The 13,181-nt window shown below is 40.0% G+C and overlaps 1 protein-coding gene across 1 annotated transcript in view; it reads left to right on the forward strand.

Annotated features, from left to right (window-relative positions):
* The first annotated feature begins 416 nt into the window (after positions 1 to 416).
* Positions 417 to 13,181, forward strand: part of EPHA4 (EPH receptor A4) — a 169,212-nt gene continuing 156,447 nt past the window's right edge. Inside the window, exons 1-3 of the mRNA XM_036754831.1 lie at positions 417 to 554; positions 3,646 to 3,713; positions 8,234 to 8,897. Of these exons, the coding sequence (XP_036610726.1) occupies positions 464 to 554; positions 3,646 to 3,713; positions 8,234 to 8,897 (823 nt within the window). The 5' untranslated portion in view covers positions 417 to 463. The remainder of the gene's footprint in view (positions 555 to 3,645; positions 3,714 to 8,233; positions 8,898 to 13,181) is intronic.

The raw sequence follows: 13,181 nt of genomic DNA on the forward strand, positions 1-13,181 counted from the left end.
CCTTTTTCCATACTCGCGGGGTTTTGAATCCTATTACAGGTACTTAGGGACAAGAGATAAAGAGTCTTAATGATGTCCCCCCACCCCGGCCCTTTATTCTCCATCACCCTCACCCTTAGGCTGGAGTGAGCCAGCCAGAGTACAGGATTGTTACTCCAGATTAAAGTAGCAACCCCGCAGGCTGAGAGCCCCCAACACGCCGGCCTCTCCCTCTGCAGAGACAACCACCCGGCAAAATGCAAAAGCGGGAGGAAACCCGAGAAGTGCGGGCTTTAAGCAGGAGGCGGGGGTGGAGACTAAGCGGCGCGATCTTCCTCACGATTGGCCGACTTCTTCAGACTGGCGGCTTGATGTCACTGCTCTCCTCCCCCTTGGCAATGTCTACAGCTCGCTGCACTCCTAACTTAAGCATTTATTCCACTGGGATAGAAGAGGCAGGAGCGGCGCTGGCATCGACAAAATCATGGCTGGGATTTTCTATTTCATCCTCTTTTCGTTTCTGTTTGGGATTTGCAATGGTGTCACCGGTTCTAGGATATATCCCGCCAACGAAGGTAAGAACTCGCTGGGTGCGCGCGCTGAGAACTGACGGGAGGAGAGAGGATGATTTGCTCGGCTATTGCGGAGATCCTGGATCTGGGGTCCGAGTGTGAGCCATCCTCCTGGCTGTATGGGATGGGCTGGGATGGTGCAAGCCGGAGAAGAGGAAAAACTGAGGGATTCGGGCAGCCCAGGCGGGCGCCGCCAGGGCCTCGGTGGGTGCAAGCAGCAAGTCTGTCCAAGTTTGGTGAGATGGGCCAAAGTTCATTAGCATCCTCGCGCCAGTGTCTCTAGAGAATCGGACAGGGCACCGGGCACCGGAGAGCGGTGCAATACAACACCATGCAGATCCTAGAAGAGAGTTGTGCAAAGGATCGCGAGTTAGTGGTGGGAGAGAGATGCAAGTCCAGCGGCTGGAGAGGGGTGGGGTGCGGGAATTCTGTTTCTTCTGAGACTTCATCCCTTGCTCCTGCTGTCTTAAAGTTTTGTTTTTTTTTTTTTTTTTCCCTATCTCTGAGCTATTTTCTTTTCTTCCTTCCTTTTTTTTTTTAAACCGGAGAAATAAGGCTGCGGGGTTGCAGCAGCACGGCGGCGGCTGCGCCAACCATAGGTTGTTAGTGACCTGATTTTTCAGGGACGTGCCTCAGACTCTGGGTTCCCCCTACACTCCTGGATGCGCTCCTGGCACTGGCGGTCCGGAAGCTCTCTTATTCCTCCGCTAAAATAATTCTTTCTGCTCTCGGGGAAGGAAAACGCAAGTTGGAATCCAACAGATTGTAGGGTTTCCCTCTGCGGCCCTCCCTGCGAGCGTCCCTGGAGGTGGCGTCTTAGTTCCGAAAGAAAGGCTTTAAGACAGCTAGGGACTGAGCTGTTTCTCCGCTCATTTTAAGCGCGTCTGCAGCGAGCGCATCTGTGCTGTCCAAGAAACTGGGTTAATTTATTAGGATGGTTTCCTAACCAGGGAGGCAATAAAGGGGTGTGTGTGTGTGTGTGTGTGTGTGTGTGTGTGTGTGTGCGCGCGCTCTTGTGTGCGTGTGCTATCATATATATCTATCGATCTGTCGATAGATCGATCTATCTCTAATCTATGCATTCCGATCCTAACTCAGCATGAAGGGAAAACAACGTAGTCTCAGCGACGAAATTGTCGAAGTAGATGGATGCCCAGAACTAGAGAGGCTGGAGATCAGAGACACACACACCTGACTACAGAGAAAGACTGTCTATGAGGGGGAAAAGATGTTTCTACTAGCTCATCTCTGTCCCCCGGATCACCGGGATCACCCAGGGCCTACTCTTCTCAGTTATCTTGTCAGGTGTGGGAGGCAGCAGATAATCATCAGGCCCTGTGCGCTCCCTCTGCTACTTCGTGAACTTGATAGTGCGTCCCGGGAGACTCCTGTATTCCTGTTTGTCACCAAATGCAGAGCCCGTTTCCTTTCTGCTTTCTTTTCCGTTTATTTTATTTTATTTTATCTTATTTTGTCGGGGAAAGGAAGGGGAGCCATGGGGCTAGGGTGCCTAGAGAATCTAAACTTGGAGCTGGGGTGAAATAGCTGTAGCCAAAACCCACCGACGTAGCTGCAGTAGGGAGAAGCCAGGATGTCTCCTCCCCCGCGAACTCCCTTATTTTTTTTCAATAAATTCATTTTGTTGCTTCTTTTGATTCTCATCACGTTTCCTTTTCTCCCTTTTTTACCCTCTCTTCCCCCCCCCTTTTTTTTGTAAATTGGGTCTCATTGTTCCCTTTGTTTCCTTAATCCACCTTACATTAATCCAAATGGATGTAGCATGCTTTTCTCTTGGGAGAGAAGAAAGATACGGAGGTGGGGGAAGGGTGGAGGGAAATCTAGGTGCTGGGGCGGGGGGTGGGGGACCGCTGGGGAGATGGCGGTTACATTTTAAAATAATCCACAGATCAAAGATATTCCAATCCTTCCATAGGAAGAAAAGGAGGAGAAATACTGATTATAACTAGATGGATTTGGGAAGGGGGGACCACTGGGGAGGGAAGGATTCGGAATAATGGGAAGGGGGCGGTGTTGGAGTGAGGAAGGATTCATCGTACCCATTCCGGGGAATTGTTATCCCTCACCCCATTCTAAATGGCCTTGCTGATCAAGTTAATATGCCATTGGTCCATTTTTAGTGGTTCTTTGGGCCTCCAGATCAGCAGGGACTGTGGGAAAGGGAATGAAGATAGAGGATTAGGAATTCATTGGGATTCTCTCAATGTCATAAAGGTAAATGACCTTAGCTGTTGCCCCCCAAAAAGAACGTCTTTCATACTTCTGTGGTCTCATAGCGCCCTGCTTTACAGTTCTGAGTTAAGGTGACAGAAGCACATCAAATCCGTTAGATACTACTGTATATACCTAAAATTCAAAACTCTAATTCCCTTCGGAGGTGTGAAAGGAAAAACAAAGGCAGTAACACCAAACCATCTCCACCAAGAGACCATAGACTATGTTATTCTCCATACTTGGCTATGATTCTGGAACACATCAGGCATCTTTCCTTTGAAACTTTGCTATTTTCAAAAATCAGTTTATCCCACATTCGTGCCATGTAGTTTTATTTGTGATAAGCAGAAAAGGAGGACAGAAAGGAAAAAAAAAACCAACAACAACAAAAAAAGATCCTTTAGTCTTTTATGATCCTTGGGGGAATCTCATAAAGAATTCAATTATGACTTTGCCAGGCAGTTAGGTTATATAGTCACCTGAAACTTGTGAAAATAAATATAATTCCATCCAATGCCACTCACAGGTATCTTCATATTTTACTCTGGAGCTTAATTGCCTCATATTGTCTTCTCATTTTATTTTGAATTCTACATTTATCTTTAAAACCAAGTGGATTAACAGAGTCCTTGGAAGGAATTTTAACTGCTAGGCAAGTTAAATAAATAAAAACCTGCAGATTTAAAGGGGGGAGAAGATCAAGTGAATAATGATTATTTACATAAGTGAAACAAAGTTTGGGTTTAGATCAGAGTTGGATGTGCTTACCCTCCTCACATATGGAAACGCTCAAGCAAATAGTTTCTGTAGTATTGGCTTTTAGTGATTGGAAATTAATCTATTTTGCTTTGTTTTTCTGCAGTTACCTTATTGGATTCCAGATCGGTTCAGGGAGAGCTTGGGTGGATAGCCAGCCCTTTGGAAGGAGGGGTAAGTTTTGAATGGGGAGTTGATCAAAAGAGGGTTTTTTTTTTTTAAAGAGTGATTAGTAAGTTTCTGGAGAGTCCTAATGGCCCGATTATTGTTGATTGTGGTGAGGAGGTCAGATTTCCTCCATGGCCTATGAAGTGAATTAGGCTTTGTTGGAGAAATCCTATACTCCCCTTGGATAACTCTGTCATGGAAGAACTAGAAACCAAAAGGGCAGAAAGGGGTTTCAAAATTAGGAGACTGGTTGAGGCATGGACTTAGATGCCTATTTAAAACTAAAATACCGACAAGAAACATGATCTGGGGACCCAATTGGAATCTATGCCTATTTCTGTTACAGCGTGGAAGACCTTAACAGGGGTTAACTTTGGAGCAATTGTGTTATTTCCAGATAAAGAAAATGAATAAAGATAGATGAAGGAGAAGGCAGTTCTTACTCCATGCAAACCAGTCTATTTCTGATATACATTGTGAAAGGGTCATACCTCCATATCACAACCTCCAATCATTGGTGTTTCCCTCTGTACTTTGTGGGAAAGCCAGCCATCTGATGGCAGGCCAGTTGCATTGCTTGTCTTCAACAGAAACAACCTAACAGCTTGGGTTTGTGCATTGTTTGTGGCGAATGTGAAAAGTTAGAGAATTTGTAGTCTAAGGTCATAGGGGTTATTGGGATTGCTGGTTAAGTAGGAGAGACCTCATCTTCGGTGCAAATATTCACTGTTAATTTGTCTCAGTATATGTAGCACTTGCCGATCACTGCCTGCATCTGAAGATGTAAGAAATGAAAATAGGCAAATGGCAACATTCCTCCTCCTTCCCCATCCCCCCTTAATTATTAATCCTAGGAAACAGTCTTTGAAATATGTCAGCATTGTGCATCTTGCTCCTGCCAAATTAAAATAACTCTCAAATCCTTTAGAAATTAAACAAATGACCCTGCCTAACGCTCTTAGTATTCTGATTAAGATTCGCTGATTGAAAATAATGGGGTTGCAAGATTAAGAGGCTTTACTGAGCAAAATACAAGAACTAGTCCCCAGTATGGTGCCACACACCCATGAGCTGAACAAACACTTGAGTGATTTATAAGGAAAAAGATTTATAGGAGCTATTGCAGGTGAATATGTTCTCCTTCCAAAAATAAGGCAAAGAAATGCTTAGTAGAGGTGAAGAAATTTTAGGCTGCCTTGTAAAGGCCCTTATACTAGCAGAAATTTGACTTGACCATCTGAGGCAAATAATAACATAATATTAGTTTGCCTCATCTTTTTGTTTGTTTTGTTTCAAGTCTGAACTTGATTGCAGTTTTCAGTAGTTTTTATGCTGAAAAATACTAGATATCCTCGAAACTATTTTTTTAAAGGGACCCTGTGATTGGCAGGTCTCTGGAAGTGTAGACAGGCTGTATTCACTGTTGATTGTAGACAATTGCCCTCATCCTTTGACAGTGGAGAAAGGTACAGCTTTGTCTCAGTGAGAGTCAGGCTTCTTGTTAATCCTATACCCTGGAAAGGTCACTGATTCATATAGACTTTCGTGGCTGCACCAGGGGTACTTCTCTGTAGATTAAAATATATGAGAACTACCAGTAAAATTGAAGATGGAAGGTGTCAGTGAATTATTAATCATGTTCACTTGCCAGATTTTCCTTATGGAAAGCTATTCTCCAGTTTGAGGAGGGAATGCCTACAGTTTTACGTTGGACCTGACATTTCACTAAATCCCTGTACATGTGGCCTACTTTAATCCAGTTAGTGGCAAATTTTAGAGCCTACTCTACAGCCTGTCTGGTTCTTTACAAGTTTATATTGCAAATTAATATATTCTCAATTTTTCTTTTCCAGAATTGTTGAAAGAGCATCCTGGCCAGTTTTTGTAGACAGAAAATTTTCTCTCTCTTTTTTTCAAAGTATGATAGTTTATTTATTTATATATTGAAAACTATTCCTGGATAAACGTGTATACTGCAGAACTGCCTTATGGGTTTATCATAGACAATTCTTCACATGTCTGACATTATTATGTTATTATGAAATGGTGGTGATAAAACTTATGAATTATATACCATTACCTATTCCCAAGCAGAGTAACCCTAGTACATTTAATATTCTGACTTATAAACTTAATTTACTATTTTCTCTAAATTTCATAGTTGAAAAAGTTTAATGCTCCCAAGTTCAAATAGGTTGAATTGAATAGTTAAAGCTAACTTTTTTTTAACTGATCATCATATGTAATGATATACAAACCTTAAAGTGCTACATAAAGTAATATAAAGTCAGGTATTATTACTATTGTTACTATTTATAACATTTAATATCTTTTTGTTTGGTTGGGAATCTGAAATATAGTTACCTTGGGATAATAGTGACTACCATAAAGCCGCACTGATTGATTTTTGTTAACAAGGGAACATTTTGGAAAAAACACCAAGCAAATCATCATAGGTCATGGGAGACTCCTTATTCTCTCCCACCTTCATATGAGACCAATCCTACAGAACCTAATCTCCATGGCATCCTTTTAACACAGGACTTCATTCAGGAGCAATTCTCATTTAAAAGAGCTGACCACTCATGGTCTTGCTCTGTATACCCTAGGATGCAGTGAATGGGGAGTTTGTCAGTGGCTCAGTTAATTTGAGCTATGTAGTTAGTCAAGCAGGAAGCATCAGTGGAAAAAGCCCACTTTGGGGCTTTAGATATCCTGTTTCATACTGTGTAGACAAAACCCGTGTGTCTCAGTTTAGCTTAGGATATTCGCTCTGAGATGGAATAACTTGGTGAATATTTTTTGAGGGGAGATTATATGTGGATTTGTCAACTATTTTCCCAAATAAAGGAAATTATGAATATTTCTGGGGGGGGGGTCATATGTTGGATTCATCAACTATTATCCCAAATAAAGGAAATTACTGGCAATTGCTTTCTAATTAGAAGGAAGAAAATCGATTTTGATTCATACTGCATACTTACTTCATCCCTGGCCCTAGCTCCCCCAGTCCAACTTTGTCAATGGTAGCAGACAAAATAAAGAATTTATTTATTATGAACTCTCTCATGTATAGCTAATACATTTTCTCCACTAGTAATATTCAATAGTATCTCTGGGGATGCCTCTGGAAGATATGTAATAATTTTATATAATTCCTTGAGCAAAATGAAGGTTGAAGTGGAACTATTATGTAATACTCATTTTAAAGTCACCGATTTTCCTTCTAGTGATATTCCTCTGTTGCTACTCTGGCAGATTTATGTCAGGTCTGTAGAAATTCAGTAGATTTGATGTTAATGGATGATCAGGATGGACAATCTATCTTGTGGCTTTGCCAGCCTATTACACTTCCAAACCTATCCCTCTAGAGGGAGGAGCATCTTTAACAAGTGGTAAAGGATATCTGTGGTACAATGGGAAGAATTCTCTCTCAGAAGTCTAAGGACCTGGGTGCAGATCCTACCTCTGGCATGACCTGTGTGACCATGGGCAATCCTTTCCTAAGCTTCGGTTTCCTCTTCCATGAACTGAAGGGGCTGAACGATATAGTCTCTAGATCTTTAATCCTTTGAATAACAAATAGGACCAAGCAGATTTTCCAGGCACATCAAATTCAGGCTGCATGTCACGGCTCCCACTCTTGTTAAATTTTCTTATTCTTGGTGACATAATTTCCATCTGCTAGTTTATTTTCCACTCTTCAAGGCAGATTTAGAGTGAAATAAAATGGGTTCAATGCCATATTCCTTTCTTAAAACTTCTGGATTTCTGAAATTTCAAAAGGAATAAACAAACATACATGATGATTATAGGAACAAATGGTTTTAAAGTTAGAACTGCCATTGCAAATGGCCCCATATCTGGTATTCTTGGCTTTACTGTTGACTGCCCATTTTCTTGGGATTACTTGGGATCACAGAATGGTGTGAATGTGTTTTTTTTTTTAAAGAACAGTGATTGTGCCAAAAAGAAAGACTGACATTTTTTAGGTATTAGGGAGCAAAGTTCTGACAGGAGTTCTACTAATTAACTGATAATTGTCTTCCTTTGGCAAGCTACACTCTTCCTGTCCTTAATTTGCAGGTCTCTGCTCAATTGTTGAAACAATACACATTACTGGGTTTTCATTTATAAGCAAATTTGAACTGTTGCCACTTCCAATTGAGACTGTTGTAATAGGTGAACTGGAGGCTGCTAGACCACCAGAAATAACTGTGGAGAACTCACAGACAATAAACTCACCATAAATGGGAGTACCTGAGTTTTTGGCTCTTATTCAAGAAATAGAACCAATGAAAAAAATGCTTTGCCACCAAGATATCTTATAACTGATTCTGATTGTGTTTCTCATGAGAGACTTCTGTAATTGGTTTTTGTATTTCTCAGGTTTTGTATACTCATCTTTTAGTAGTTCTGATTTTGGAAACAAATAAAATTAGGATCTTATTAGAGGAAGGAAGAATTATCAAGTAATGCTTTGATGTAAATTTTCATTGGGTTTGTTTCTCTTTGGATATTCACAGTGGGAAGAAGTGAGCATTATGGATGAGAAAAACACTCCAATCCGTACTTACCAAGTCTGCAACGTGATGGAGTCTAGCCAAAACAACTGGTTACGAACTGATTGGATTCCCCGGGAAGGGGCTCAGAGGGTGTATATTGAAATTAAATTCACACTGAGGGACTGCAATAGCCTACCAGGAGTTATGGGAACTTGCAAAGAGACTTTTAACTTGTACTACTATGAATCCAACAATGACAAAGAGCGCTTTATCAGAGAAAGCCAGTTTGCCAAGATTGACACCATTGCTGCTGATGAGAGCTTCACTCAAGTGGACATTGGTGACAGAATCATGAAGTTGAACACTGAGATAAGAGATGTGGGGCCACTGAGCAAGAAAGGGTTCTACTTGGCTTTTCAGGATGTCGGAGCTTGCATTGCCCTAGTGTCTGTTCGGGTTTTCTATAAGAAGTGCCCATTGACAGTTCGAAATCTGGCTCAATTTCCAGACACCATCACTGGGGCTGATACATCCTCCCTAGTGGAAGTTCGAGGCTCTTGTGTCAACAACTCTGAAGAGAAGGATGTGCCAAAAATGTATTGTGGGGCAGATGGTGAATGGCTGGTACCCATTGGCAACTGTCTATGCAATGCTGGGCATGAAGAGAGAAATGGAGAATGCCAAGGTAGGAACAGCCATATTGTACTTTTCATTAAAGCTTAGTGCACATAATTAAATCAGAGATGAGACTAAATGGAGTAAAGCCAGTAATTAGCAGCCCCTGTGGGATGCAGTGGGACAGAGGGGTCTAATGAGCAAGTCCAAAAGCTCCAGGTGGCAAGGCTAAGACGTTTATAATTCTGACAAAACAAATGATCTTGCTATAATCAGCAGAAGGTCAAACACATTTGCTAACAGCCTCTTAGATCTGAACTGGCTTGATGTATCCTATGCAATTTAAATGAACCCACTGAAGCAATAGATACACTTGACTGATCCTCACTTAAAGAGAGAGGGCACTCATTTCTTGAGGCACAGTTTTCCTAGTAGGAATGTTTGGTGAAGTAGCAAAGCACCAACACGTGTGTAGACATGTGTTAATGTATGACTAGAGTCAGATATGATGAGATGATTGGGTCATTCCAATTCAACTAGCTCAGTTGATTAAGATGGACCCACTCTGAGGAGCTTGTCTGTTATGACTGTGCCCCCATCCATCTTTGGACAAATGTACCACAAACCAGTAAGGCTGTTTCTTCCAGGCTCACTCACTTCCACTCTGTACAGATAGATACCACCTCTAAGTAAAATTAATTTTGACATAAACCCTCTTTATTTCCCTGAGGAGGTGGTACAAAGTTGGTAAGAGCTCTTTGATGTAATTTGTGGTCATAGGCAGCAAACTGTGATTTATTTTGATTGCTTTAGCCTTCTAAGACATCTAAGCAGTTTATGTCATTAATGACTAAAGGTGATTTTGTTGAGTAATTTGTATGTGTAACTTATTGCTCCCTCTGTTTTTGTAACTTTCTATTTCAAACACAAGACTGTGATTTTGTGTATGTGTGTATATATACATATGTGTATATACGTATATGCATATATATACACATATACATTCAACTCTATTTATAATTATTGTGCTTCTGTGATAGGGACTAAAAAATCCATTTATAAATGCCCTCTGGGTCTGTGCATTGAAAGGAATAAAAGGTTACCAAAAAGATAAAATTATCCAATGCTTTCCTAAACTGATTTTAAAAATATGTAGCAATGATTTTCATTTTTGTTGTCTATTATTGATGTTAGGACTAAACAGTTCCAGTCTAGCATAACTCAGAATTGGCCCATAGGTGGCTTATCAGATTTTGCATTGCTGAGCAATAGATGGAATTGCCACACGTTCATCTGATTTGGTCATTAGGGTGACTAAGAGAGCTGATTACCAAATAGATGTTCAAATCTTTTAACTAACTTAAAAAGAAGAGAATTGATCAACTGTGTGGCACTCCAATTGATTGAGAGTCAGACAATATTCCTGGCTTTCAAAAAAAAAGGACTCAGATCATAGAAATGTATTGAAATTGACTTTTATAGCTCATAGTAGTTGATGAGGTGTTTAAAAAATGCAACTCTCCTGAGGTGTTGCTAGTTTTTCTTTTAGGGGAGGTAACTATTTTCAGATCTTGTTTAATTTCGTTATAAAATAATGAAAAAGGTTGTCTGTCAACTGTTTCTGCAGACCCAGTGTAAGAAACTAATTTGCATTTAAACACCATATCTGAAATACCTTTAAAACCTTAATTCCTTGACATTTCATTGGTTTGTCCTTGAGTTAATAACCGCTATTTAGCCTGTACCACATTGCAATCTTTGATCCTCTCTGGCATTCTGATAAGAAAATACATAAGCATATCTTATAGGCAACTAAATCACAATGATGGCAAAAATTGAAAAACACAGCAAAGTGACGGGGCATCATATTTAGAGTAAATTATTCTATCTTTTGGATTTCTGCAAGACAGAAACTTATATATCTCTACACACCAAGAACCATTGAAAACACTGTTGGTTTCCAGTTCCGGCTAAATGTTCACTCTTTGGCCATTAGTAGTTATCCAAAGTCACTGATTTCCAATTGTTGCAGAGTCCAATAACTCATACATTGCTATGTGTGAGGGTTCCTGACATTTTTACAACTCAAATTGGAGGAGAAAGAGAAAAAGATGGAAAGGAAAGTGAATGGAAAGACAATTGACTTATTTAGTGGTTATTTTAATGGACATATATAATCATTGAAATTTAGAAGGGAGGAAGCAGAATAAAATACCAGCTAGTAGAAGGTCCATGAAGAATTGTTGAGTGAGTCAGGTGTAGTCCATTTCCTGAGCATACTGGTTTTAGCTTAAGAACCTCCTATTTATTGGTTGATAGTTGACATCTGTTGAGTCATTTTAGAATGAGTGAATACATGGAGAGTTTTCCAGAGATTCTAACTATACCTTTGAAGAACTTTACTTGGAAAGACTGGTCTTGCTTGGTCTTTCTCCAATATCTTCCACCTCTTATCTTCTGCCACAGGGTTTCTCTATCCCCAGCCCCCTATGCAGTAACAATCTCTGATCAAGTCATGGGTATCAGAGAACCCTAAATGGCAAAAAATTCTTCCAATGCTAAATTAGTGTGTGACTCATTTCACATGACTTAAGACAGTTAAAAACATAAATGGAAATAAAAACTATTCCCTTCCATGGTTATCATGGTTTCATTTTTATCATAATCCTTATCCCAAGTTCATAGCTATTTGCCTGGACGCTGGTTGAGGGTCAGAGCATTTTACAGTAATATTGTTTTCTCTTTGATATTAGGGCTATAGTCCTACCAAAAGAAGTTAAACATGTGAATCTTTTATTCCTCTTGAAAATTACATTGGGTCAATTTCTGCTCATTTCTTGATGCCTTAGAAAGAAATACAATTTTCTATTGGGTGAGATGAGTTGGAGTGGGGGCTGGGCAAGAGAGAATCTGGGTGAAAAAATCTTAAGCCTAAGAAAGCCTATAGAACAGAGTCCTGGTAGAGGCTTCAGAACTCTGGGGACAGGTTCCGCCCCAATTGTTTTTTCAATGGGTCGACTGTGGCAGGATAAATACAAGAGAAGGGGAAAGGTCACCTGCTTCCTCATCCATCTTCCGTGGGTGCTTGGAGGTCAGAGCTAAGATTGATTAAGATCTTAAATGTTTGACAAAGGATTTGTGGGCAAAAATGGCCATGTGGCTGAGAGCCTGTGGTGTCCTGTTGTTTGAGATCTAACCCTGGTCATCTGGTGGAGTCTTCAAGGGACCTTGGGGACAGAACTACATTTCCTCTTGCTGCTCTTACCTACAAGTAGTACATGCTAATGGAGGCCAAGAATGAAGAGGCATGTCAAAAGTTTAGAAGGTGACTGTTGGTTTGCCCCCCAAAGCAGCTGCAAGTTCATTCTAGCTCCTGCTCTCAAATAACATTTTCTGAAATGATTTTGTTCACTTGCACTGAGACAACAAAGGCCGTTAAGTAACTCTTCTGCCTTCTCAAGGAGAGTGTATGGCTGGAGTTAGCAATTTGAACTTGTGGAAGGAGGGCTTGGTACTGAGGAAAATTGTTCTGCTGAGACCTTGTCATGCTGTCAAGAAAGGAGAAAGAAATCCACCTTAACTCTGCCCCACTTTTTTCCCCCTGAGAAAATGTTCCAGATGTTTACAGTGATTTTTCATTACTTCAGAAATATTAAGCAGTTCTATTAGGGGGTGTGGGAATTGAAAGAATGGAGACTCTTTTATTTATTTATTTTTTGGCAAAGTTTATAAACTGAGAAGTTAATCCCAAGATGTATAAATATTTACTCTTTTTAGTTTCTAAAACATTAATAAACAATATTTTAAGAGAAACTTCATGAAGAATTCTGGCAGCAAATAGGAAATTCCCTTACATAGTAACCATCTGAAGACTAGAATGAGATAGAAATTTAACCTTAGTTTAAATGCATCCTTTTGATGATGTAAATTATGGGACCTATTTTGTATTTAGCTATATATACATCTTTTCTTGGGGAGGTAGGGAAGATATTTTATTTAAAATCTTTTGAAAAATAGAGGACAAATAAAGAAAGGACCAATAGATACATCCCAGCAGGTCAAGATTTCTTTATGTTTGTAAAACTGAACATTTCAATTTTATACTCTTTTGCTCAAGAGAAATCGATATCAAGAAAGTGAATACTTTTGTCTTTCTAATACACTATAGTGGGCCTCAGGAGAAGGAATGGTGAGAAAGTATTTAAAATGTAGTTCATTCAGAGAGCTATATTTTCATACCCTTGCTATTTTTTTGAAATTTTTCTTTTACTTTTGATAAGTGTCCTTAGGAAGCAATCACTTGAATAGCATGGTTGCTTTTATCTCAGAGGCTTTGAAGCATACCTATGATTGT

Source organism: Trichosurus vulpecula, chromosome 4, assembly GCF_011100635.1.
Source record: "Trichosurus vulpecula isolate mTriVul1 chromosome 4, mTriVul1.pri, whole genome shotgun sequence".
Classification (NCBI taxonomy): Eukaryota; Metazoa; Chordata; class Mammalia; order Diprotodontia; family Phalangeridae; genus Trichosurus; species Trichosurus vulpecula.